At 46.9% G+C, this 27,485-nt stretch overlaps 1 protein-coding gene across 1 annotated transcript in view; it reads right to left on the reverse strand.

Annotated features, from left to right (window-relative positions):
* Window positions 1-24,672, reverse strand: part of SLC17A9 (solute carrier family 17 member 9) — a 35,875-nt gene extending 11,203 nt beyond the window's left edge. The window contains exons 1-5 of the mRNA XM_065414866.1: window positions 24,515-24,672; window positions 7,934-8,131; window positions 5,337-5,476; window positions 3,709-3,808; window positions 1,711-1,841 (exon numbers count right to left, since the gene is read on the reverse strand). Of these exons, the coding sequence (XP_065270938.1) occupies window positions 1,711-1,841; window positions 3,709-3,808; window positions 5,337-5,476; window positions 7,934-8,131; window positions 24,515-24,672 (727 nt within the window). The remainder of the gene's footprint in view (window positions 1-1,710; window positions 1,842-3,708; window positions 3,809-5,336; window positions 5,477-7,933; window positions 8,132-24,514) is intronic.
* Window positions 24,673-27,485: the final 2,813 nt, after the last annotated feature.

The following is a 27,485-nucleotide window of genomic DNA, read 5'->3' on the forward strand; positions in this document are numbered from 1 at the left end:
TCTGTTTTATCCTAGGGCTTAACCACATGGTTTAAGAACTGCTTAAAATGTGCATTCAGAAGGATAACCCTGGAACATCTATGCCAGGGGTCGGCAACGTTCGGCACGCGGCTCGCCAGGGTAAGCACCCTGGCAGGCCGGGCCAGTTTTATTTACCTGCTGACGCGGCAGGTTCGGCCGATCGCGGCCCCCACTGGCCGCGGTTCGCCGTCCCGGGCCAATGGGGGCGGTGAGAAGCGGCGTGGGCGAGCGATGTGCTGGCCGCGGCTTCTCGCCGCCCCCATTGGCCCAGGACGGCGAACCGCGGCCAGTGGGGTCCGCGATCGGCCGAACCTGCCGCGTCAGCAGGTAAATAAAACTGGCCCGGCCCGCCAGGGTGCTTACCCTGGCGAGCCGCGTGCCGAACGTTGCCGACCCCTGCATTAAACCATAAAAACTACTTTAAGTAGCGGTGGTGTTCTAACTGAACTTCCTCCAAACCCCCACCCCATGCACACACACACACACACACACACACACACACACACGCACGCCTCCAGACACAGCAAATCAAGAGTTAATGCTGAACCTCTGTCCTGAAAGGACCCTGGTGCGGTCTCAATTACTGCCACTGGCCTTGACAAATGCAACCTTACCCTGCTCACATCCACTCAGAAGGCTGTTGCAAAGATCATTTTCCTAGCCCATCACTTTGCCCACGTCACCCTTCTCTTTGCATCCCTCCACTGGTTCCCCTTCTCTATTGCATCAAACATGGGCTACTTGTCTTCACTTTCAAGTCCCTTAATGGCCTATCCCCCACCCTACCTATCATCTCTCCTTCAGTGTCGACTCCTGCCTGCCTCCATTGCTCAGTTGATACATTTTCAAACAAGCACCTTTGTGCTTCTCCCATGCTGTCCCTTACACTTAGGAGACGCTCCGCACAGGGGTGCTGGAACGGCAGGGTCAGGGGGCCATGGCCCCTTCACTTTTTACCTGCCTTAAGGGCAAGCGACGGGGAGGAGGGGGCGGAGAGGAGCAAGTGGGGGTGGAGCCTTGGGGGAAGAGGCAGAGCGAGGGCGGGGCTTCAGGGGACGAGGTGGAGCAGGGGTAGGATCATGGTTCAGGTGCCGGTGCCCTCCCCCCACTTCTAGGGAGCTTCTGGTGCTTCTGGCTCCCCGAAAACATCCAAAAACCACCTAATTATGCTCCTTCAAGATCCTCCTTAAAACTCTCATTTTCTGTAAAGCCTACAAAAAAATTAACAACAGCTAGTCTGCAATCCATGAAGGTACTTAGGTGCCTAAAGCCCAGACTTAGGTGCCCAAGTCTGAGGCTTAAGGACCTAAGTCCCAGTTCTGGCTCCACTGCCATCCATGAATCTCCTGCCAAATGCTGTAGGCGCCTAAGCTCACTCAGCACCCAAGTTTTTGCAGTAAAAGTTCTCTACGCACCTACGTTTCTGCCTAAGCCCCAAAGAGATTCACAAACCAGGAAGAGCCAGGCTTTTGGACACCTAAGTCACATGTGGGGCTGATCCAGTCGGTTTGCTCAGAGGCGGCCTAGCAGGTCGGGTGCCACTCAGAATCCAGCCAGAGGAGGAGGTGGTAGTGCCACCTGTCGTTTGCCCCAGGGTTAACAATTGCCATACATCACTTTCCTGTCATCTCCACTGCACAGCCTGGTGAACAGCTATTGCTAGTAGGAATGAATAGGGTGGGGGGTTACCTTTTTCATTCAGGAGGTATTTGCACATGCAGTAAACCCAGAGCAAAGTGAGTAATCCAGAGAAATAGAAGACATTTTCCCAGCCATACCAGTCCAGAAGGAGGGACCCTGCCCCACCAATCACCAGCGTCCTGGAAAGAAAAGCCAGAGAGATTATGAGACTGAGCGGAGTGTTCTTTGGGCAAACTCACAATCCATGCATCAGCGGTAAGGAGTCAGCACTATGTTTTACTGGATGTTATTTATCCAGCCCTCAAGAGCTGTTCATCTTATCAAACATTTGCATTGGCTAATCATTCCCTACCTCAATAATGCTGAGAGGAGAGGTTGCCTGGTTATTAAAAACCACTCCACTGTACTATAGACCATTCTATTGCTACGGCACTGGAGAAGAACCTGCTCTATTTCTTAATTTGACACTTTGGGTCAAATCCTCAGCTGGTGTAAGTCAGCGTAGTTCTACTGAAGTTGTTGGAACATGGTCAGTTTACACCAGTCGCAAATCTAGGCCTTTGTTTCCTACTGATGTCTGAAATACCTGCCAATGAAAGGATGCCACAGAGCATTCTGAGGTACACTCTGATTGTAGGCACTGAGACAAGGACATTTTAGCACGGAAAGAACCCTTAGCCCACTTAGGTATGTCTACACAGCAATTAAGCAGCTGTGACTGGCTTGTGTCAGCTGACTCGGGCTTGCGGGGCTCGGGCTCTGGGTCTGTAAAACTGCAGTGTAGACACTTTGGCTCAAGCTCCAGCCCAAGCCTGGATGTCTACAATGCAATTTTATAGCCCCGCAGCCTAAGCTCCATAAGCCCAAGTCAGCTGACTGGGGCCAGCCGTGGGTGTTTAATTGCTGTGTAGACATACCCTTAGTCCTTCCAGCAAGATCACCATTTATATCCCGGAATACATCTATCCGCAAAAGAAAGTCACAGGAATAGATATGGTGCATAAAATACTACTGCTGCTTTGCAGCTCTATAGCCGTTTCTATCAGAGGTTCTCCAAGAAATTTACAAAGGTGGGAAAGTATTATTAATCCCCATTTAACGGAGAGAGAAACTGAGGCCCAGGGAGGTTAAGTGACGTGCCCAGGGTCACGCAGCAAGTCAGTGGAAGGGTCAGAAATAGAATTCAGGACCCTAGATGGTCTGTCTTGCTCTTCCTGCTGGACCATGCCACCTCCTGTTGGAAACCAAATGTAATAGCAACTCCTTCAAGCCGCTTACTCAAAGGGCTGGTCCACACTAACCCCCCACTTCGAACTAAGATACGCAACTTCAGCTACGTGAATAACGTAGCTGAAGTCGAAGTACCTTAGTTCGAACTTATCGCGGGTCCAGACGCAGCAGGCAGGCTCCCCCGTCGACTGCGCGTACTCCTCTCGCAGAGCAGGAGTATCGGCGTCGACGGCGAGCACTTCCGGGATCAATCCGGGATCGATTTATCGCGTCTAGACAAGACGTGATAAATCGATCCCAGAAGATCGATTGCTTACCGCCGGACCCGGAGGTAAGTATAGACGTATCCGAAAGAAAAGATAAAATCCCTTTAATCCTCAACACACTTGAGAGAGGTTTCAGAGTAGCAGCCGTGTTAGTCTGTATCCGCAAAAAGAAAAGGAGTACTTGTGGCACCTTAGAGACTAACAAATGTATTTGAGCATAAGCTTTGGTGGGCTACAGCCCACTTCTTCGGATGCATAGAATGGAACATATATTGAGGAGATATATATACACATACAGAGAGCATGAAAAGGTGGGAGTTGTCTTACCAACTCTGAGAGGCTCAAAGACTTCAGTAATGAGTGTGTATATTCTATAGCAACTGTCTGAGCCTTCTTCAACTGGAACGGATACCCTACAGGATCCAGTGTTCCAGATGTACTTTGTGGGTTGGTGTTTTTGCCTATAGAAGTTTAATGGCACTTTATCTCCTGACCTATGGCATCCCTCTGAGACTCTGTCACTCACCACCCAAAGCCAATGGGAGCTTACCCAAACTGAGAGCCAGTCCCTACTGTGCTGCACGTGAAAGCTCGCTCACTCTCACGGACCTTCTGAGAAAAGAGGCTGGCCAAAGCAGGGAAGTACACTCCTAACAACAATGGAAATGAAAGAGTCAGCCATTGCCAGTCAGGGTACACATCAGTCAAACTTGCACTCGCGTGTGAGCGTGTTTGACTCAAATCCAACGATAGATAAATGCCAAAACGAGTCAACAAAGCAATGACCTCATGGTGTCACACACCAGTATGACTTATGGCAGCCCACTGCTCCCCTTGATATACCACATGGCCATTTGGAAGCTCATTTGTGCCTTCTCTGTATCTGCTGCCATTGCCCCCCTCTACTGTAATATTTGAGCCCCTCCTAAGTGTGAATGCATTTATCCTCACAACTTCCAGTGCGATAGGGCAGGGCCGTTATCCCCATTTTACAGCTGGGGAACTGAGGCACAGACAAATTCAGTGACTTGCTAAAAATTACACAAGGAGTCTGAGCAGAGCTGGGAACTGACCCCAGCTCTCCTGACTCCCAGGTCGGGGAACCTTAACCACCAGGCCAGCACTCCACCGCTACACAATAGCTGAGCCACACCAAAACTGATCCTTTTTCTCCCCCAGGGTTGAAAAAGCTTTAGTAACTTTTAATCCTTATTAAATAGTTGCCAGCTTTTTCTTATGGCGAAGTGAGTGATTCATCCTGGTTCTGGTGATGACAACATCATGTGCTCTGCTGAGTGGCAGGGTCACATGGGATAGCAGCCCAAGATTTTGCACAGTAATGGCACCAGATGGTTTCAGTGGGGGGGTGGCATTCATGACACTATGGAGACAGATGTGGAGAGGATGTAAAACTCCCAGGGTGGGGGGCAGGGAAGAGCTGAATTCTAGAATGGGTCAGCTGTTGCAGTGATTAAAATACGGGCTAATTTGTACCTGGTTAAAACTGGAATGGATGCTACCTAGTGTTAATCTAGTCCTTGGTAGACATGTGGCCCCGAAATAATAAACTCTTACATAGAAAAGGAGGAGTACAAAGAAAGACGGGGGGGAAAGGAGTAAGCAGGAGAAAAGGCCCTCACTGAGAAGCTATGTTGCCCTGGTAGCTTACAAAAATGTAATTATTTAGAATGATGTATCAGGCACCCAGTCAGTGGAGGCAGAAGCCCAGAAACGAAACAGTGAAAATAACCCAGAGTTTCTTATCGGTTAACAAGAAAAAGTCACCCAACCAACTTTTGGGTAGCACTTGCCAGGCTTCTGCAGTTCAGCAAGTGGAAGAGAAAATCATCCCAAATTATCATAGCTCAGGCGAAAGGCCAAAGAACCCCTCAAATTGCAGGTGCTTTGAAGCACGTTTGCCATTTCAGAGGCAGACACAGAGATTAAAGCTTTTTATAGTGACAGCACCTTTCTCAGAGACAAATGTCTCAACTCTGCACCCAGCCACAGCAGTTTTTATAACAGGAGTTCCAGATGTGGGGGCAGCTCAGAAACAGCTTGCTCTAACCAGCATTGCAATTTACACCTTGCAGTTATGACTTTCATTTGAATCCATCATATATGGAGTTGTAGTATAAGCATGGGTGGAACGAACACATACACAATTTTTTGTCTCACCTTGCAGTAGTCCCATGAGGAATCGAGCTATTGTCATGAAAATCAGGTGGGCAGAGCTGATATAGGTGAGCAGCGGAGTGATGGCGGTGATGAAACCCCAGGCAGATGCAGAGAGGAGGAGGACTTTTTCTCCTCCGATCCTGAAAGATACGCATGAATTATGTAAAAGGGGAACTGTGGGTAGGGTATGGGGTTGGCGCACGGACTCTGAATCAGGACTTCAGGCGTCTCTTCCAAGCTGTTTAATAACGAAAGTCAGCCAGGCCTCTCCACCTGACCTTCCCATCCCACAAATGTCTTCAGGGATGGCCAGCTGACCTGCGCCCTTCACCTGCTTCCTTCAGGGAGGTGAGCAGCAAAGCAGACCCTTCCCCATCTCAACTGGAGTCATCTCCAGAATTGCATGTGTCCTGTACCATCATGTAGCAGCAGAACACGGCATCAGTCCTACCATTTAACTGCATGTCTGAGAGGCCCTAGAATGCACTGAGAGTGAAGGGGTGCCCAAGGGAAATCCCCACTTGCTCCCCAGCAGCAGCAGACAGTGGGGATGAGAGATGAATCCTAGCCACATTCATACTGTTTGGGATGGAAAGTGATTACCCATTCCACCTGTCCATACAGTTACATCTTCAGTGACGCGCAGGCACCCACGGGGAAGTAAACAAAAGCAGGAGCGTGTTAATTACAAGCCCACCTTAGAAACACAAGGTGAACACAGGTAAAAGAGGGTGACATCGGCAGAGACATCGGGAGAGAAACCTGATTTTAAAGCAACAGAGAAAGTTTTACAAACAACAGAGAGGGTGCAGTAGTTCTCAGCCTGTTCAGTACTGGGATCCCCTTTTCTATACTGGGAGCCTACCTTCATACCAAATAGCCAGGATCCCCTTCCCAATCAGCAATGCGGAAGGGCAGGCTGGTCACGAGCTCGGAGTTGAGAGAATCCCTGATGCAGGGGAAGTTTTAACAACAAGCAGTTAGCACTGTACTCTTTTTCTCGAAGCATGATGGCATTTTCTGTTCCATCCGCTCTTTAGCATTAGCTCTGCTTGCTTGTAACCTTTCGTGTCCTGTGTGCACTTTGCTTGCAGAGTCTATTAAAGACCACAATGCGATGGCACAGCCCGCTGCACAGACAATGTGTGACTCCGAGACTGTGTTTCTTGCACAAGATTTTACAGGAAAGCCGTGCCCCCTTAGGACACTGCAATCTGGGGGATGAACGCAAGCAGGTAATTACTGGGGTTTCCACAAAACAGCTGACTGGATTTTTTGGTTGTTTTTTTTTAATTAATACAATCAAACTGTGCAGCACATGCTTTTCCCAAGCACGACTAGGGGCTGCAAAGGGGAATAAACTCGGGAGGAACTGCCTAGAAACGTGGGCATGGAACGAAGAGAGAGAAAACAAATTCCGCGGATGAGATGAAGAAACGAAGAGTTGATTTCCCTGCAGACCAACGGAACGTTGCCCCTGGCTGGTTGTTCATCGTTTGAATAACCAGTCTGAAAGTTGCCATCCACACAAGGACGGTGTTTAGCTTTTGTTAATAAATAGATCGTGCTTGATGTGAGCAGTTGGCTAATGCTGGCTATGGGAAGAGCATTGCAATGATCACCATCCCATAATAATAAGGCCTGGTCTACACACAAGTTTTGTACTGGTATAACTATTTTGGTTAGGGGTGTCATTCTTTATGGCAATAGTTATACCAGTACAACCCCTAGCGTGGATGCAATTATAAAGGTGCCTTATACTTGCCTAGCTTATTCCTCTGCCTATACGGGGGTAAACGGTACTTGTACAAACGCCTACTGATGTAACTGCGCCCACACTAGTGGGGATTGTACAGCTTGAACTATACCGGTATAGTTTAAAACACTACAACTTTTGCATGTAGGTGATTCCTAAACTGCACATAGGCCACACTCCAGCAAAGCACCTCAGTACTTGTGTAACTTTAAGATCAGTACCAACTTAGCCCTGGTCTACACTGGGGGGGGGGGGGGGGGGGGGATCAATCTAAGTTATGCAGCTTCAGCTACATGAATGGAACGTGAATAACGTAGCTGAAGTCGACGTACTTAGATCGACTTACCGCAGTGTCTTCACTGCGGTTAGTCGACTGCTGCCGCTCCCCCGTCGACTCCGCCCGCGCCTCTTGCGGCGCTGGAGTACAGGAGTTGACAGGAGAGGGCTCGGGGGTCGATTTATCGCGTCTATACTAGGCGCGATAAATCGATCCCCGCTGGATCAATTGCTGCCCGCTGATCTGGCAGGCAGTGTAGACACACCCTTAGAAACCAATGGGGACTACTCACATACTTAAGTTTAGGCATGTGCTTAAGTGCTTTGCTGGATCAGAGCCATAGGGCCTGATCCAAAACTTACTGAAGTCAATGGAAAGACTCCCATTGACTTCAATGGACTTTGGATCAGGCATACGGTGCTTTTCCTCCAGAGATATCGATGTACTTCACAGATAGTTTATCAATCCTCATCTCCTTGGGGTGGAGGTTAGATCCCTGGTAACTTTGCCCAAAAAAATTATTGCAAAAACTGAGCAAGGGATAATATAAGAAAGTTCTGGTACCGATCGCTGAGGTGCCCTCCGATGATCTGAGTTAAGCAGTAGCCCCAGAAGAAGCTGCTCAGAACAATGCCGGACTGTTTCTTGTCCCAGTCGAAGTGACTGCTCATGGCCACAGCACAGATAGGCATGGTCACCCTGGCACAGTAGAGTAAACAAGTCCCAAGCAGTAACATCACAGTCCAGATTCGAGATTCAGGCCTGCAAGGATGAAGAAAGAGATGGGGAACAACAAGCACTGATACAAACCTGGGTGCCAACTTGTGATTCAGATCACACAATGCTGCCACACAGGTCAGGCAGGTTTCCCTGAGTGCTTTCACAAGCCGGACAAGTCTATCCTTAAACAGCTAAATGTCACAGCAATGCCAGCTTTGCACCCTGTCACTCACATTCAAAGAGTGCTTCATCCACCTGCCTTTATGCCCTGTGCTGGTTCTTTAATCCTAAACACTGCTTTGATCCCAGCCATGAAACAGTTAGCAATGTTGATATTCCAATTGCAGTCTTTAGGTTTCAGATTTATGCTGTCTGCAGATTAGGGCATAGGTCACTGCATTGCTTACTCTTGGTCCATGTTTGGAAGAGTTGTTTGCTGTTGTTTTTATAACCAAAAAAATTAGAAACTAATCTTTTTAAAAATATAAATAACAAATGTAAGGTTAATGTAACAGGTTGGCAGCGTTGGCCTGAGGCACCTCATCTTGATAGCAAGTGTTGATTAGGCTGAGAAAGGGCTAAGTGGGTTCTGCTGACTCAGAGGCAGGTGATTTGTTACCACTCAAATATCAGGGAAGTAGGAGAAGCTCTCTACAGAGGGAGGATCTAAGGTGTGGACTCATCTGTCCAGAGGGAGGATCCCTAAGAAAAGGCAAGGCCAGAAAGGTTTGAGCTAAACTTTATTAATATATTATTGCTAGGTTTTGTATTAAGAAAGCCAAATCCCAGGGAGGAGGTGAAGTAGCCTGTGTACAGAATGCACACTGTGTTTGAGAGCAGGTAGGGGATGGCACCTGCTTCTACTTCGATTCTGGAGAACCATTCTGCAGCAAAGACAAATGTTCTGCTGTAAATTTAGGTCCTGATTCTGCAATGTACCACATGTGGGTGCACCCCAGTTCCTGTGTAGAGCCCTGCTGACGTAGGTGTGGACGCAGTCGTCCCCCTGTGCACTGTACATTTCAGAATAAGGGCCGTGGTGACTGGGGAATTAACTATTATTTATTTTTACAGTAGATGACAGGGCCCCATGTGCTAGGTGCTGTACAAATATACAACAAAGAGGCAGTCCTGATCATGGAATACATGGAATCATGGAACTAACCCCCTGCACCTTCCATCCTCCTTTGGACATCTTTTGTACAGAAAATGAATATTTGTTTTTCTTCGTTAGAGTTAATTATGATAGATGTCAGAGTCCAGTTATCCCAATATAACACAAGCCCATTTACAAACATATCAATGGCCCCTATCACAGGCTGGAATAAAACACAATGAGTGGTAAAAACATGCCAGGCTGTTGTGCCCATTAGAAATTAATTTATTGCTATCTCCTGAATGGAAGGGCACGGGATTCAATGCCAAGTTTTAGCAGGAGGTATTGAGACTTTTCATTCTGTGCTTTGAAGCTTCCCTCCCTCTCCCTTCACACACACAATAACTAACTCAAAAAATTACATATCCTGGCCTGAAGAATAATTAACCACATTTCACCTTGCCTGGCTAATTTAACAAACAGCGACTGTAACAGATGCTCTTAAAACGCCCTTCAGAGGTTATGTTAAAAGGAGACATTACAGCAGTGGAAGTTTAATTCACCCCGAAGCCAAAAATATCCTTTTTTTTTTTTTTTTCTTTTTTCACCTGCAAATGGAAACGCCCTCCCCCACCATCCTCAGTGGTCCGGTGTTACTTGGGAACTCTCGGCCGGAAACGGCCCTGACCTAGTTTTGTTTAATGTGCTCAGCTGGTCCCAGTAAAACTAAAAATGCAGGTGTGCAAATTCTGAACCTTTGGGCTGACCTAAGAAGGGCAGAGGAGTCAGGCCGGGTCTATCAAACATGATACTTTTAACTCACATTATTTTAATTTGTGATGTAAAATGTTATGAAAAGTTCTTGACATTTTTTTCTGTTCTTCCTTATGATTAAGGCTACGTTTTAGTCTTGGGTATTTTTAGTAAAAGTCATGGACAGGTCACGGGCAGTAAACAAAAATTCACAGCCCGTGACCTGTCCATGACTTGTACTATATACCCCTGACTAGATCTTGCGGCCCGGGTGGTGCTGCGGGTGCTCTGGGGGACACGGTCCGAGGGAGCAGCCTGGGACCCCTGCTGGTGCTGGGGGGGTGGGTTGGCGGGACTGGCAGGCTCCCTACTCGGCTCCTTGCGGCACTCCCCGGAAGTGGCAACATGTCCCTCCCTCCCTCAGCTCATAGCTCCACATGCTGCCCCCACCCCAAGCGCTGGCTCTGCAGCTCCCATTGGCCGGGAACTGTGGCCAATGGGAGCTGCGGGGGTGGTGCCTGCAGGTAGAGGCAGTGCGTGGAGCTAAGAGCTGAGGGAGGGACATGTCGCTGCTTCCGGGGAGCTCCCCGAGGTAAGCGCCGCCTGGAGTCCTCAACCCCCACACACACCCGTCCCCCGCAGCACTGAGCCCCCTCCCACATCCCAACTCCTGTTGCTGGGGACAGTGGCCCGAGACTGCCCTAGCAGCAGCCGCTGCAGAAGTCCTGAATGTCCCGGAAAGTCATGGAATCCTTGACTTCTTTGATCTCCATGACAAACTCGCAGCCTTACTTATGATCAGAAAAGAGGCCTGATTCCCTCCTGGTGGGAAAGGGGACTGAGCAAAGAGGATGTAAGATGCTACCATGCTGAGGCAGCACACGGGTGTGAATGTCTGCGTGGAGGTGCAAGCCAAGAGAGACTCTAGCCCACTAAGTTCAATTGTTCTTTATAATATTGCCTGGCACTGCTTGATCCTGTGGGTCTTTGCAGCGGCAAGTACAGAGGCCCAGATCCTCAAAGGAAATGAAAAGGAAACTCCGACTGAGGGTAAATATTTTTTGCTGGAGGAAGATACCACCTCCTGGCCCTTGACTTCAATGAAATTTAGGAGCCTACATACCTTTGAGGATCTGTTTGCAGTGTTGTTTTAGCTGTGTTGATCCCAGGATGTGAGCAAGACAAAGGGCGGGGGAGGTAATACCTTTTACTGGACCAACTTCTGTTGGTGGAAGGGACCAGCTTTGGAGCTTCATCATAGAGCTCTTCTTCAGGTCTGGGGAAGCTAACCAGAGTGTCTGAGCTAAATACAAGTAGGGACAGATTGTTAAGCATCAAGGGTTCACGCGTGCTGTCAGAGACCACTTAAATTAAGTGGGCAATTAAGGGTTAGCAGGCAGAGGTGTTACAAATTGTTATAATGAGCCATAAAACCAGTCCATGGTTTTTAGTGTCCTGCGGAGTTATGCATTTCAGTTCCCAGGCCTGTGTTTTGAAGGTGTTGTGCAGGTTTCTTTTGAGGATGAGGACTGAGAGGTCAGAGACTCGCTTTGGGGAAAGTGTTTGACCACGGGTGAGAGGGTATTTTTGCCTTTTATCATTTTTCTGTGTGAGTTCATTTGAGAGCGTAGTGAGTGTCTGGGCCAAAGTCCTTACGCCCTAATACAAGTGTGAATAGAAGGCAGACACCCATGAGTCAAGTAAGGCTAGGTGCTAGTGCCCCTCAAACTCAAAGCCGTCAATGGATATGCTCCCTTGGCTCCAATGCTTTACATCAGGCCCCCAACAGAGAAGGGGCTTACGCCTTGTATCAAATCAATATACACCTCTACCTCGATATAACGCTGTCCTCAGGAGCCAAAAAATCTTACTGTGTTATAGGTGAAACTGCGTTGTATCGAACTTGCTTTGATCCACCGGAGTGCGCAGCCCCGCCCTCCCGGAGCGCTGCTTTACTGGGCTATATCCGAATTCGTGTTATATCAGGTCGCGTTATATCGGGGTAGAGGTGTAGTATCATTTTTACACCTTCATTTCACTGGTGTCCATGATTTCACAAGGCAGTGGGAGAGTCAGGCCCAGGATGTTGACAGGGAGTGGCTGGGTCTAGAGAGACAGGAGTGTGTTTGATCGTCAACAGGCAGAGGAGTTGCTTAACTCACACTCCCATTTGGTGTGACTCCTACAGAAGTAACTGGGTTGCTGCACAGGTGGTGCTCTCATTAACACTGAATCAGGTTCCCCTTACCTTGTGCATATACATGTAACACGCTGCACCCACACTGTGTAGGATCAAGGCCTACAGCATTTTAAGTATGGGTAGAAGAAGAGAGGGAAGACAGTGGTGTGGTTAAAGCACTAGCCTGGGATTCAAGACCATTGCTTCAATTCCCAGCTCTGTCACAGACCCTTTATGCCCCCTTTGGCAAGCCACTTAATCTCTCAGTTTCCTATGGAGATAATAAGCCTTCCTTTGTCTGTCTTGTCTTTTTAGATGGTGAGCATTTTGGGGTAGGGACTATCACTTACTGTGTGGCTGCACGGTGCTTTGCATAATGCTACCCTAATCTTGCTTGCAGTCTTTAGGCTCTATTGTAATAAAAATAATAAATAATATACAGAAACCACAACAACCGGGGTGATCAGAAAACAGAAAATGTTTTTCTCCCCACCTGGTTTTTGACAAAATTTCTATGGAAATTTTCCGATGAGCTTTAGTTTTTAATCCTTTTTTTTAAAGGGTGGCAGATTATTTCACATGGCCTGAATATTCTCTTTGATTACTATTCTGTTCTATTTATTTCTATTGTTTTGATTTTTTTAAAAGTCTAGCCATAGCTATAAGCATAAACCAAGTGGAGAAGCATGAAGAAGACTCCACAACAGTACAAGCTTCTTAGGCGGCATTTCCAGCCAGAAAATCTACTAAAACAATGCTAAATGTCACATATAAGCACTAGGTGCCCACATCCACACCAAACCACTGAAAGAATTAATCCTGTGCAAGGATACTGATGCGCTTACATCAGAGGAAAGAGCCTCAGTTGCGGAAGCATTTTTCCCTAATTATAGTTACCATTGTAATTGCAGATGAGTCACTGGTCTGCCTAGCTCAAAACAACAACAGACAAGGTTATTAGGCAAGTCTTTACAGATATTGGGGTGGGGGGAGGAAATATATGACCCTCTCTCAAGAACTAAATATTAATAAATAAAAATATTTTGCATGTCTATAACACACTCAATCTGAGCTCAATGTGCTTTACTGGGTGAGGTTCTGTGGCCTGCAGTGAGCAGGAGGTCAGATGGTCCCTTCTGGCCTTAAAGTCTATGAGATGTTAATAAATTCAACCTAATAACCTCCCTCATGAAGGGAGAAAACATAATCTGTCTGTTACTGATATGGAAACTGAGTAACAAAAACACAGGTCTAAGTGACTTGCTCAAAATTCCATATAGCAGTGGCCAAGCTGGGAACGAACTCAATTTCCTGATGTCTAGTCCTAATGCTTTGTTGAGTTTTCAGTCCCAGTCTCTCTTCAGGAGCCTATTAGGTGTTCTCCACTCCCTGGAGACTTGGGATCAAGAACTAGTCCTGCTGACTATGGGCTGGGAGCCCTGGAGAGACAATAGGCAAGATTCTCAGCTGTCATACGGGGCTCTCCAATCTCCATAATCAGGGGTTCTCAAACTGGGGGTTGTGACCTCTCAGGTGGTCACAACATTATTACATGGAGGTTGCAAGGTGTCAGCCTCCACCCCCAAAACCCGCTTCACCTCCAGCATTTATAATAGTGTATAATATAAAAAATTGTATTTTTAATTTATAAAGGGGGTGGCACTCAGAGGCTTGCTATGTGAAAGGGGCCACACATACAAAAGTTTGAGAACTGAGACTAGCAGCTGTCCCTCAGCAAAACAAGTGGAAGATATGTCTGCTCCTGCAGGGAACTGTCTGTTTGACAAAGCCCTGGCTGGGATGATTTAGTTGGGGATTGGTCCTGCTTTGAGCAGGGGGTTGGACTAGATGACCTCCTGAGGTCCCTTCCAACCCTGATATTCTATGATTCTATGAACTGAATACACATCAGCTCTCAAACTAATGATCCCCCTTCTCTTACCTGCACAAAAGCTTCACAACCCCCCAAGCTACACAGGAAATCATAAAGATGAAATAGAAACCTGTGGTTCCATCCCTTTCCCGCAGCATCTGGGGCACATGTGTGTGATGGGGGAAGTTCATTACCTAGAAAGTAACCTTTGTTTTATCAAGCACCAGTCAACACTGGGACACACCTATAATTAGCTCCTGTGTTTGAGCCACAGTAATCCACGTAGGCTTGGGTGTGGTTTGTTTATTCTGACAACCCTCAGACAGCTGTATCTGACGCTGTCGATTTTTTTTCTTGTACAGCAGTGTTGAGCTCCATGTCTCCATCAAAGTCGACGCAGCTCTCTGGCTGTTCACTGCAGCTCTGCTTTGAAGTGTCCCTGGGTAACAAACCCCGGGGACTGTGCTCATACAAGCTGAATCGCTCAGGTGAAAGCAAATATCGCTCTCTAAAATTTTGTATCAGTTGAGGACGGTTATAACTAATTTCCTAGGATGCTGCAGAGCCCCCAAAGGCAAAATAAATAAATAACCTAAGCCTCACTCTAGCCCAGGGAAAGCCAGCAGCAGAGTGTTCCTTTATTTGCAATGTGTTTTCACACTGGAGGAATTTCTCCAGTAGCTGCCACAGAGCAAATATTTGTTCAACTTCATTTCTCTTGACTCAGTCTTACCCCTTTCCCCCAATTGGTGATTCTGTCTGTTTACAGCCGTTTCGGCTGACTTTTCAAATGGATTCGCTGGAGCTCAAGCTATCATTAGATTTTAGTTTAATGCTGGCTTGCAGGCTGGAATGAGGATGGTCATATATGTGTGTATTTTAAGGAGGGATACGGGAGATGTTCAGACAGCAAGGCTAAGAACAGTCTCATCCAACTACATGGCCAGTAGCCCCAGCCGTTTGTTGTTGTTTTTCTAAAGGGAGTTTCCTATGGTAGGAAGAAGTTATAGGTTCATATCCTGGTCCCTGTTAATGCTGTTTTGTGTGGCTCCAGCCAAGGGCGGGTAGCGACAGTGAACCTGCACTCTGGTGATTCTACACTGGGGCAATGGTCCATAGAGGCCACTGCAGACAGACAGCATGTTAGGGCAGTGCTCAGAACTACCTTGTGGCAGCTCTGGAATAGGAGAGGTGCAAGCTGCCTTCTCCCTGTTTCTGACGAATCCACCCCAGTGTCTCTGTAGCTCAGTCTCCTTCTCTTTAAAAAAGGGACAAGAATGCTCCTTCCCTCGTAAAGTGCTGTGAGGTCTTGGGATGCAGGTGGCTGCCTGTGCTCACAGTGTTGTCACACACCTCATGCATGTCTTCACAGGGACTAAAGCAAGAGTGTTGTTAGCCCAGAATTAGACCTGGCTGCTGCAGGTTTTCACTGCACAGAAACTTACCAGAGAATTCCCTTTCCTGCTCTTATGTCTCAGAACATCAGGTGTTCCGCTGCAGTCAATGGCAATTAAGGAAGTACTTCAAAATCCTAGCCCCCTCCTGTATCATAGGTCACTTTATTTTTTCTTCACAGGCTGCTGAAAGTGTCAGAGCCATAACCCTGTTTCCAGTCATGTTTGATAATCCTCCCTGCTTTACTGTCCTATTCCTATGACTTTTTGCAGCTTATCTGTCCATTGCTTTAATTTACAGCGTATTTGTGGCAACTTTTGATGTGAAGTAAACACAGCACAGTCACACAAATAAGACTGTATGGAAGCAAGTTAAATCAGAGATACTGTCAAGGGGGTTGGGTAGTTATTTTTAACGCCGCTTGATGGTTGTCTTCCCTGCATTTGTTTTTTCTCAAAAAATGACTGCTCCCCACCATTGAAAATCCAAGTGCTTCTTTGTGTTCTACCCTTCCCTGCCCTGTGCCTGCCTGGCCTAATTAGATTGTAAGCTCTTCAATACATGGACCGGCTACTGCTCTGCTGGTGCAGTGCCTAACACAATGGGGCCCCATTCTTGGTTGGCCCTGTAGGCACTGCCATAACAAACACGATTAATAACTGTCGAGAGAGAGAATCCTTTTTTCCCCCTGATTGCAATGTGTCATACGCCAGCTGACACCTTATGATCTGTAGCCATCAAAGGTAGCTTTGATTTTTCAAACCAATCAGCTAATAACCAACTAGAATGACCTAGAGGGGAGGGTTTTTTCCCACGGGGAAGACAAGTTTGTTTACTTCATGCATCTCTCCTGAGCATGGATTTCCTTAGCAGAGCCACAGATGGCAACAAGCACCGTTTAGCAAGAGCAACTTTCTGTTCATTCCCTCTTTTCATATTTTGCTTTTGGCAGAATAAAGATAGAATTTGATTCTAGCCAGTAGTATGAGCAGAAAAAAACTACTAAATCAGCCTGGAGGAGGTGGAAAGGTGCAACTGTAATCACACACAGACATGCTGATCACAGAAACAGAGAAATAACACTTGACAATGCTGAATAACCACAACTGGCAGCTGGTTTCTTGATTACACCTCCTTAAATAAAGGGGTCTTAGCAAGTATGTTATTTAATAATAAGATGAGTGACTCATACAGTAAAAGAAACTAATGGGACTTGAATTGTGATAATCAGAAAGCTGTGAACAGAATAGTGTAGTCCGTGGGACTGGGCACAGGACTAGCAGTTAAGTGACCTGGGGACAGATTCCAGCCCATCACAGCCCCTTTACACTTCCTCTGCAGAAAGCAACTGTTCTAGCTTATACCATGGACCACACTGGCCCCTGGTGTAGCTCAGAATCTAGAAGGCATACGGCCCTCAATCCCTACTGAGTCTTTTGTGCTGCACCACCTGAGAGGCACAGCCCAGAATCTGCCCCCTAGACTCCACCTTCTGACCCTGGATCCAATTTTTGGGTCTTTTTCTTATATAGGCTCCTATTACCCCCTACCCCCGTCCCGATTTTTCACACTTGCTGTCTGGTCACCCTAACTCAAAGTAGCAAAGAGTCCTGTGGCACCTTATAGACTTGGGGTATGTGTACACTACGGGGTTAATCCGAATTTATATAATTCGAATTTGGGAAACAGATTGTATAAATTCGATTGTATGCGGCCACACTAAGCACATTAATTCGGCGGTGTGCATCCATGTACCGGGGCTAGCGTCGATTTCTGGAGCGTTGCACTGTGGGTAGCTATCCCATAGCTATCCCATAGTTCCCGCAGTCTCCTCTGCCCATTGGAATTCTGGGTTGAGATCCCAATGCCTGATGGGGCCAAAAACATTGTTGCGGGTGGTTCTGGGTATATCCTCCCCCCTCTCCAGGAAGCAACGGCAGAGAACCGTTTCGCGCCTTTTTCCTGGGTGAACAGTGCAGACGCCATACCACAGCAAGCATGGAGCCCGCTCAGCTCAAGACAGCAGTCATGAACATTGTAAATACCTCGCGCCTTATCGTGCAGTTTATGCTGAACAAGAACCTGGAAAACCAGGCGGCGAGGAGCAGGCTACAGCAGCGCGGCGACGAGAGTGATGAGGATATAGACATGGAATTCTATCGAACCGCGGGACCCGGTGCTTTGGAGATCATGCTGTTAATGGGGCAGGTTATAGGCATGGAACGCCGATTCTGGGCCCGGGAAACAAGCACAGACTGGTGGGACCGCATAGTGTTGCAGGTGTGGGACGATTCCCAGTGGCTGCGGAACTTTCGCATGCATAAGGGCACTTTCATGGAACTTTGTGACTTGCTTTCCCCTGCCCTGAAGCGCCAGAATACCAAGATGAGAGCAGCCCTCACAGTTGAGAAGCGAGTGGCAATAGCCCTGTGGAAGCTTGCAACGCCAGACAGCTACCGGTCAGTCGGGAATCAATTTGGAGTGGGCAAATCTACTGTGGGGGCTGCTGTGATGCAAGTAGCCAAAGCAATCACTGAGGTGCTGCTACAAAAGCTAGTGACTCTGGGAGATGTGCAGGTCATAGTGGATGGCTTTGCTGCAATGGGATTCCCTAACTGTGGTGGGGCGATAGATGGAACCCACATCCCTATCTTGGCACCGGAGCACCAGGGTACCCAGTACATAAACCGCAAGGGGTACTTTTCAATGGTGCTGCAAGCACTTGTGGATCACAAGGGACGTTTCACCAACATCAACGCGGGCTGGCCGGGAAGGGTTCATGATGCTCACGTCTTCAGGAACACTACTCTGTTTAAAGGGCTGCAGCAAGGGACTTACTTCCCGGACCAGAAAATGACCGTTGGGGATGTTGAAATGCCAATAGTTATTCTTGGAGACCCAGCCTACCCCTTAATGCCATGGCTCATGAAGCCATACACAGGCAGCCTGGACAGGAGTCAGGAGCTGTTTAACTACAGGTTGAGCAAGTGCAGAATGGTGGTAGAATGTGCATTTGGCCATTTAAAAGGTCGCTGGCGATCGCTACTGACTCGCTCTGACCTCAGCCAAAGAAATCTCCCCATTGTTATTTCTGCTTGCTGTGTGCTCCACAATCTCTGTGAAAGTAAGGGGGAGACCTTTATGGCAGGGTGGGAGGCTGAGGCAAATCGCCTGGCTGCTGATTATGCGCAGCCAGACACCAGGGCGATTAGAAGAGCACACCAGGAAGCGCTGTGCATCAGAGAAGCTTTGAAAACCAGTTTCATGACTGGCCAGGCTACAGTGTGAAATTTCTGTTTGTTTCTCCCTTCATGAAAACCAGCCCCCTTTATTGACTCATTCATTCTCTGTAAGGAACCCACCCTCCCCGTTCCCCCAGCTTTCTTTCAAAGGAAATAAAGTCACTATCGTTTAAAAATCATAAGGGGAGAGAACCAAGAAGGTAATCTGGGTGAGGTTTGGGAGGAGGATAGGAGGGAAGTAAAGGGACACTGAACAAATTCAATATAATGACAGCCTTTTGGTTGGGCTGTCCACTGGGGTGGAGTGGGAGGGTGCACGGAGTCTCCCCCCCCTCCCCCCCGCGTTCTTACACGTCTGGGTGAGGAGGATATGGAACATGGTGAGGGGGGAGGGAGGTTATACAGTGGCTGCAGCGGCACTCTGTCATCCTGCTGCCGTTCCTGAAGCTCCACCAGACGCCGGAGCATGTCCGTTTGCTCACACAGCAGCCCCAGCGTTGCAGCCTGCCACCTCTCATCTCGAGCGTCCCTCAAGACCTCACGTTCACTGGCATCTTTCCTAAATTTAGATACAGTGTCCTTCCACTCATTCAAATGAGCTCTTTCATTGCGGGTGGATTCCATTATTTCTGTGAACATGTCGTCTCGCGTCCTCTTTCTACGCCGCCTTATCTGAGATAGCCTTCGGGACGGAGGAGGGAGGCTTGAAAAATTTGCAGCTGCTGGAGGGAGGGTTGAAAGAAAGGAGAGTAGTTTTTAAAATGATACATTTTACAGAACAATGCTTATACTCTTTCATGGTGAAAAACACTATTCACATTACATAGCACATGTGATTTCAGTACAAGGTCGCATTTTCCATCTTAATATTGAGTGCCTGTGGCTTTGGTGTTAGAGATCACAGACGCAGGTCTGGGCAACAGAATTCAGCTTGCAGGCAGCCATGGTAAGCCATTGTCTTTCGGCTTCTGCGCCCTCCTTTCCCACATACCAAGCAAAGCCTGTTGACTGCTGCGGTTTTCCTGTTAACCTTCAGCAGCAGAAAACAAACTAACCCCTCCCCCCCATCCAATTCTCTGGGATGATCGCTTTATCCCTCCCCCCACCGCGTGGCTGGTAACAGGGAAGATCCCTGCTAGCCAAACGCGAAAAGCTCAGGGCCAATTCCCCCCCCCCGTGCTTGGCTAACTGCAGGGAAGGATTTCTTTTCAGCCACAGGCAAACAGCCCAGTAGGAACGGCCACCTCTGTCCCCTTAATTAAGTTCCCGTATTTCAACCAGGTTACCATGAGCGATATCACTCTCCTGAGGATTACACAGCAAGATAAAGAACGGATGTTGCTTGAATGCCAGCAAACACCGGGACCATACGCTGCCAGGCTTTGTCAGGCAATGATACCAGATTACTTGCTGCAAGCATGGCGTGGTCAAGTGTCCTACCATGGAGGACGGAATAAGGCTGCACTGCCCAGAAACCTTGTGGCAAGGCTTTTGGAGTACCTCCAGGAGAGCTTCATGGAGATGTCCCTGGAGGATTTCCGCTCCATCCCCAGACACGTTAACAGACTTTTCCAGTAGCTGTACTGGCCGCGAATGCATCCCAAGTCCTCAGGGCAAATTAATCATTAAAAAATGCTTGCTTTTAAACCATGTTTTATATTTTAAAAGGTAAACTCACCTGAGGTCCCTTCCATGGGGTCATGGTCTTGGCTACTGGCTTGGGAGGCTTGGGAGGGTACTTCAGTCAGGCTGAGAAAAAGATCCTGGCTGTTGGGGAGAACGGAGTGCTGGGTGCTCTCTGCAAGCTCGTCCTCCTCCTCCTCCTCCTCTTCCCCATCCGCAGAATCCTCAGGTGTAGCTGATGAGACTATCCCCGACCCGGAATCCACGGTCACAGGCGGGGTAGTGGTGGCGGCCCCCCCTAGAATTGCATGCAGCTCGGCGTAGAAGCGGCATGTCCGCGGCTCTGACCCGGAGCGACCGTTTGCCTCCTTTGTTTTTTGATAGGCTTGTCTGAGCTCCTTGACTTTCACGCGGCACTGATCTGAGTCCCTATTGTGGCCTCTCTCCATCATGCCCTTGGAGATGTTTTCAAAAGTTTTGGCATTTCGTCTTTTCGAACGAAGTTCTGCTAGCACTGAATCCTCTCCCCATATAGCGATCAGATCCAGTACCTCCCGTACGGTCCATGCTGGTGCTCTTTTTCGATTATCAGCCTGCATGGTTACCTGTGCTGATGAGCTGAGCTATCTGTGGTCACCTGTGCTCTCCACACTGGGCAAACAGGAAATGAAATTCAAATTTTCCTGGGGCTTTTCCTGTCTACCTGGCCAGTGCATGCGAGTTCAGATTGCTGTCCAGAGCGGTCACAATGGTGCACTCTGGGACAGCTCCCGGAGGCCAATACCATCGAATTGCGGCCACACTAACCCTAATTCGAAATGACAAAATCGATTTTGGCGCTACTCCGCTCGTCGGGGTGGAGTACAGAAATCGATTTTAAGAGCCCTTTATTTCGAAATAAATGGCTCCGTTGTGTGGACGGGTGCAGGGTTAATTCGATTTAACGCGGCTAAATCCGAATTAAAGTCATAGTGTAGACCAGGCCTAACAGACGTATTGGAGCATGAGCTTTCGTGGGTGACCAGACAGCACGAAAGCTCATGCTCCGATACATCTGTTAGTCTATAAGGTGCCACAGGACTCTTTGCTGCTTTTACAGATCCAGACTAACACGGCTACCCCTCTGATACCTAACTCAAAGTGACATCCTTTTCCTGTACAGCTATTCAAGCACCCTAATCAGAATTTTTTGAGTGTTGTTCCTTGGAAAAGAAGGGATGGTATGGGATAATGGAACCACTGGAGAGTTCCTCGAAAGTTTGGGAATGGCAGCTGGAGAGGATAGGATAAGATGCGTGGGTGAAGGGAAAGTGAAAAGTGAGCTGAAGAAATGGAGAATAGAGGAAGCAGAATAAACCAGGGAGAACAAAGACAGAAAAACAAACGTGCAACGATAAGTGGTTATCTGTCTCACTGCACCAAGGGGGCATGGAGGATCTGGAAGGCTGCCTGGCGTGTCTTTTGTTTCTGTATGAAAATGGATTCTGTCATTTCTCCATATTGATGAATCCTTGTTTCTGTAACAGTAGCTCATTAGCTTGAATGAAGAGTAAAGTAAAGTTCATCTGGAAATATTGATATTTATTTATGCCTATTATTTTAAAATATACAATTGATTAGAAAGCATCCATCTGCTCAGATAGTTAGCTTATATAACTGCACAAACCTGCCACTCACCTGCTGTGTGACCATAGGCAAATGACTTCCTTTTTCTGTACCTGTATTTCCCTTCCCACTCTTTGACGGTCTTGTTCACAGGGGCAGAGACCTGATTTCTATGTTTGCATGTGTGGTGCATAACACAATAGGGCTTGGATTCTAGCTGGAGCCTCTATGCGCAACAGCAGTACAAATGATAATTTTATTGACATTTCCATTATCCTCCGTCCTGTTCCTTCATAAGGTTTGGTAGAACCACTTGTTGATAGAGCCAGTTGGACACAGGACTGGCAGCAACTAGATTTTCATCAAAAATTAGGGGTTCAACAATCTTTTTTTTTTTGGAAGAAATCTGGAATGAAATCTGCCAACATTTCCCTTTGCAGCAGTGGGGCAAATTCTCTCACTTTTTTTTTTTTTTTTTAAACTTTCCCGCCACCCTTTTCTAATGGGAAAAAGAAAACAAATCAGAGAAGCACAGGTGGGGGCACAAATTTGAAACAAAGTTTTCCCCAAATGAAACTTTCATTTAGATTTTTTTATATTGGCCCATCTACCCTCTCTCCCTTCCCAGAAACAAGTGAAAAATGTTGACCACTACAAAAACTGTACTTTGGTTTAAAAAAAATTACAACCAGCTCTACAGATTGCAACTTCTCTTAAATTAGACTGTAAACTCTTTGGGGCTGCATGTCTAGCCTTTACTCTCTGCAGCACTGTGCAGCTCCAATTCTGCTTGGAGTGTCTGGGTCAGGCCACAACATAAATGATCGCTAAGAACATTAGTTAAAAATGACTGCTAACTTTTCATCAGCATAGTTTTCAATGCAAATCAATAAAAAAAAAATCAAATAAGTTTTCACAGATTGATTGATTTTACTTTTTTACCACCTCTCCTGGGGGTCTTATCCAAAGCCCACAAAATCCACTGGATTCATTGGCTTCAATGGGTAGTTGATCAGAAGACTTTCTCTAACATGTGTTGTGGTGGTGGTGGTGATGGGAGGTTCTGGGCTACAGCCACACTTGGCAGACTAGAGGATCAAGATCAGTCTCATCAGCCATCGATGTAATGGTTATTTGTTATGAAGCACATATCATTTTAAAGAATTCTTGCCATGATGAGCTTTCAGTTTTGCAAGGCTTCTGCCAATTAGTCACAGTCCTTATCTATCCCCATCTCCCAACCATTTCAACAACATTAACCAATTAATTCCTGACAGCACCCTTATGCATTATTAGAGTGGCTGCAAACTGAAGCCTAAAGGTTAAGTGATTTGCCCGAGGCCAGAGAGAAGAGTCAGTTTTAGAGAGATTAAAAATTGATAATTCTTAGGTTCCTACAGAACACAAGACAACCCTGAATTTACACATGCCACCACTGTCAAAGGCAGTACATTTTGGCTTAATAACCTGGAGATTCGGCTATCCTCAGAAAACATCAATTTGTTATTTGTAGTGTGGTAGCGCCAAGAGGCACCAATCAGGAATTGGGACCCCATCATCGTACTAAGCACAGTACTCATGTGTAATGTAAATGGGAAGTGTAGCAATTTTACACGTGTCACCCAATCACATAGCATGTGCCATAGACTTGTACAACTAAGTTTATACACAAGGTTTGAGCCTGTTTTCAATATTACATTTACACACACAGTGGAGAATACAAAATGAGCTAGGAATCATTCCCGGATCAACTCAGATTAAAATAAAATCACATACACTGCTGCACCCTCTAATAGTTAAGACTGGGCAGCTAAACCATTTTAGAATATGATTTTTCACAATGTACATTGTAATTGGTAACCTCAACTATTACTATACGCATCATACTGATAATCAGCATAAAGGCAGCGTGGATGCACATTTTTGGCTGAAAAAAACGTTTTTTTAAAGTCTTAATTATTGAACTTGGAAAAACTATTACTGAGTAATCTAGCTACCTTTAATCTTAATTAGTTATTATCTACAGTGCAAACATAACTGCTGAGACCTTTTGATAAAAAGCTCTTACTGTTTCAAATGGCATGTTTGAATAACCAACTACAGGGCAGATACAAGCTCAATTGTCTTGCATTTAAAAAAGGTGTTTTGTATTTTATGTAGTGGTTACCTTTTCTTTCTCTGCGGTGCAGTTTTGTGCTATTGTTCTTATTAAAACAGTCCTGATTGGAATAGCACAGATTTACAAGGAAGACAGTTTGTACAGTATCTATATGCGGGTTCTTCCATAGTATCACTTCATAGTCTTAATGTAATTATCCTCACAACACCCCTGTGAGGTCAGGAAGTGCTGTTATCTCTATTTTACAGCTGGGAAACTGAGACACGACGAGATTAAGTAATTTGCCGGAGGGTCCACAGGAAGTTTGTGGCAAAGCAATGCATTGAACTCAGCTCTCCGTGTCCCGGCCCAGGATGGATCCCCAACCACTGGACCATCCTTACAAAACGACACTGTCATTCAGACACTCTCGTGTTTTATCTACAGATTAAAGAGCCATTAAACGGGAAAGAAAACTCTGCATATTAAAACTACATAGCAGGGGTTTGTGCACAAGGAAAAGAATAAAAATATTTATAATGACAGACTGTATAGTCTTACCTGGACCAATAGGAATCCACAGTCCCATCTTTTTTCGTGCCTTCCTTATATGTATTCTTTACAGGCTGCTGCTGATGGTAGTGGTGGCTATGATGATGTAGCGAGACCAGGTCAGAACTATATACCTGAACACCATTCCTACCGATACTTGAGGCCATTTTTTTTTTTTTTTTTTTTTTACAAAAGGGTGACGACTCACTAAGTAAAATGACACGGATAGACCGTGCGGTTGTGGCACTTATTGCAAGGATGCTGGAGTGATTGCAAAAAGGGCAGACAGCAATGACAGGAAAAATCCCCAGAACAGGGTTACATTTCCTACTCTCCTAGAAGGTGCTTGCTTAAAGGAAAGATGCAAAGCCAGGCTCATTCACAGGGAGTGAATGCAATGCCTGCCTGTCACCGCAGCCCTGCCCTGTTACTTTGCGAAAGCCGAGCTGATCTGGTTTGGGATTCAGAGGGGAGTTTGTCTCTTTGCAATACAAAGTCCACGTGTCAGTTTTCAACTTCTCTTCCTGTTGGAGCTTTTCCAGGAAGCAAGTCTGGCGGCGGCTAGTACAGACTGCGATCAGCCCGGGGGGAAATTTACAAACTGGATTGAGCTTCCGACGTTGTGCAGCGGGCCGGAACGCACTGTAAAAAGATTTAGCCCCAAGGTACCAGAACCACGGCGGAGTTTGAATGGGTCCACCAAGGGATGATGATAAGCAGAGCTGCAACCAAATCACCCCCTTCAACTCTTCCAGCCAGAGATGACGTGGTACAGGGTAGTATAAGAACAGAAGAATTCCTTTTGCATCTCACTTGAATCAGTTGCAAGTAGTGTTGCTATTAATATTGGAGTCCGACAGTTTTATTCCTCCCGTGTGGACCGGGTCTCTGTATTTGTACCAACGAGAACCAAGGCGCATTGTTAATACCAGACCACGGTGCAGCTACATTGCTCAGGGGCGTTGCCGGCTGGAGGGAGAGGCAGGATAGATTCCTACACCTAGACCTTTTTCTCTTAGCATCTATAAACCTTTCCCATGCGGTGTGGAGAAGGGGCGAAAGGGGAGAACCGCACTCCCAGGGACAAACAAACTATTTTTATTATTTGGAATATGATACAAGTGGGCTGTGCCGTTGCAGAGAAGTGGCAGTGGAAGTGGCCCAGCCAGAATGGAAAACTTAACAAGTGTGTGTGTGTGTGTGTGTGTATTTGTGATCAATATAAAAGCAGGGGCAGAGAGCCACTTGTTAGTTTTTCCTTACTTTCAGTTTCCTGGCGGTCCCCTACGCAGAATGCTTGGTCTGAAACCGGTTTCCCTGTAACTCACAAAATGGAAGCAATGGGAAAATGTGAAAATCCTGCCGCTGTACACCCAGCTCTGGGCCAAGCCTGCTTTTCACGTTCCCACTCTGTGCTTTAACAGTAATTTGGAAATTCATCAGCATTGTCTAATATCAAATTATTTTTTTATCCTAAAAGTCAAAGCAACATTTCCTAAAGTTTCGTGAGTAATGAACGGTTTGCAGCACATGCAAAATTGAGGCTGTTGAATACTTCCACTGCAGAAATGTGAGCGGAGAACTAATCTCAGAGTAAAGAAATCCAATAAGGCTTGGGCTAAATAAGTTTACACCACATAAAAAGTTACTTTAGTGCAAGTCTGTGTGTGGACATCCTTTTTTCTGCATCAAAGTGGGAAAAGTCAATTTAGATAAAGCTGGTTTGCTAAATGGGTGCTGGTTTGGTCAGTGCAGGAGAGGCAGCACAGCCTAATGGAGAGGGCACTGCCCAGAAACACGGGTTTTACTCTGCCATTGGTGTGCTGGGTGACCTTAAGCAAATCATTTCACCTCCTTCGTGCACAATGCTTTGAGACATTAAAATATTACTTCATATGTTTAAGGGTATCAAAATCTGGCCTTCCAATTGTAATCTTTTTTTTGGGGGGGGGGGGAGGGCAGGGAATTGTCTGTAAAACAAAAAGCATGTTGGAACATACATAAAAAATCTCTCCTACCCCTTCTACACATACTATATTTAATCCTGTGTCCTTACAGGCCCATTAACTCCTGCTTGAGTCAAGCACACTCAACTCTAAGGGTATGTCTACACTACAGGATTAATTCGAATTTATATAATTCGAATTTAGGAAACCGATTTTGTAAAATCGAATGTATTCGGCCACACTAGGCACCATTAATTCGGTGGTTTGCGTCCAAGCTACCATAGTAGCATCGATTTCCAGAGCGTTGCATTGTGGGTAGCTTTTACATAGCTATCCCATAGTTCCCGCAGTCTCCACCCCCCTTGGAATTCTGGGTTGAGACCCCAGTGCATGATGGGGCCAAAAACATTGTCGCAGGTAGTTCTGGGTACAGCCTCCCCCTCCCTCCCTGAAAGCAACGGCAGACAACCATTTCGCGCCTTTTTTCCTGAGTGAACTCTGCAGACTCCATTCTGCATCAAGCATGGATCCCGTTGTGCTCCAGAACGCAGTCTTGAACATTATAAACACCTCGCGCTTTCTCGTGGAGTTTATGCTTACACAGGACCAGAAAAAAGAGGCGAGGAGGAGGAGGAGGCGGCGATTGCAGCGCAGCGACCAGCGTGATGAGGACATGGACACGGACACAGAATTCTCTGAGACCGCGGGCCCCGGTGCTTTGGAGATTATGATGTTAATGGGCCAGGTTATAGGCTTTGAACGCCGATTCTGGGCCCGGGAAACAAGCACAGACTGGTGGGACCGCATAGTGTTGCAGGTGTGGGACGATTCCCAGTGGCTGAGAAACTTTCGCATGCGTAAGGGCACTTTCATGGAACTTTGTGACTTGCTTTCCCCTGCCCTGAAGCGCCAGAATACCAAGATGAGAGCAGCCCTCACAGTTGAGAAGCGAGTGGCGATAGCCCTGTGGAAGCTTGCAACGCCAGACAGCTACCGGTCAGTCGGGAATCAATTTGGAGTGGGCAAATCTACTG

This window comes from Emys orbicularis, chromosome 12, assembly GCF_028017835.1.
Source record: "Emys orbicularis isolate rEmyOrb1 chromosome 12, rEmyOrb1.hap1, whole genome shotgun sequence".
In the NCBI taxonomy this organism is placed as follows: domain Eukaryota; kingdom Metazoa; phylum Chordata; order Testudines; family Emydidae; genus Emys; species Emys orbicularis.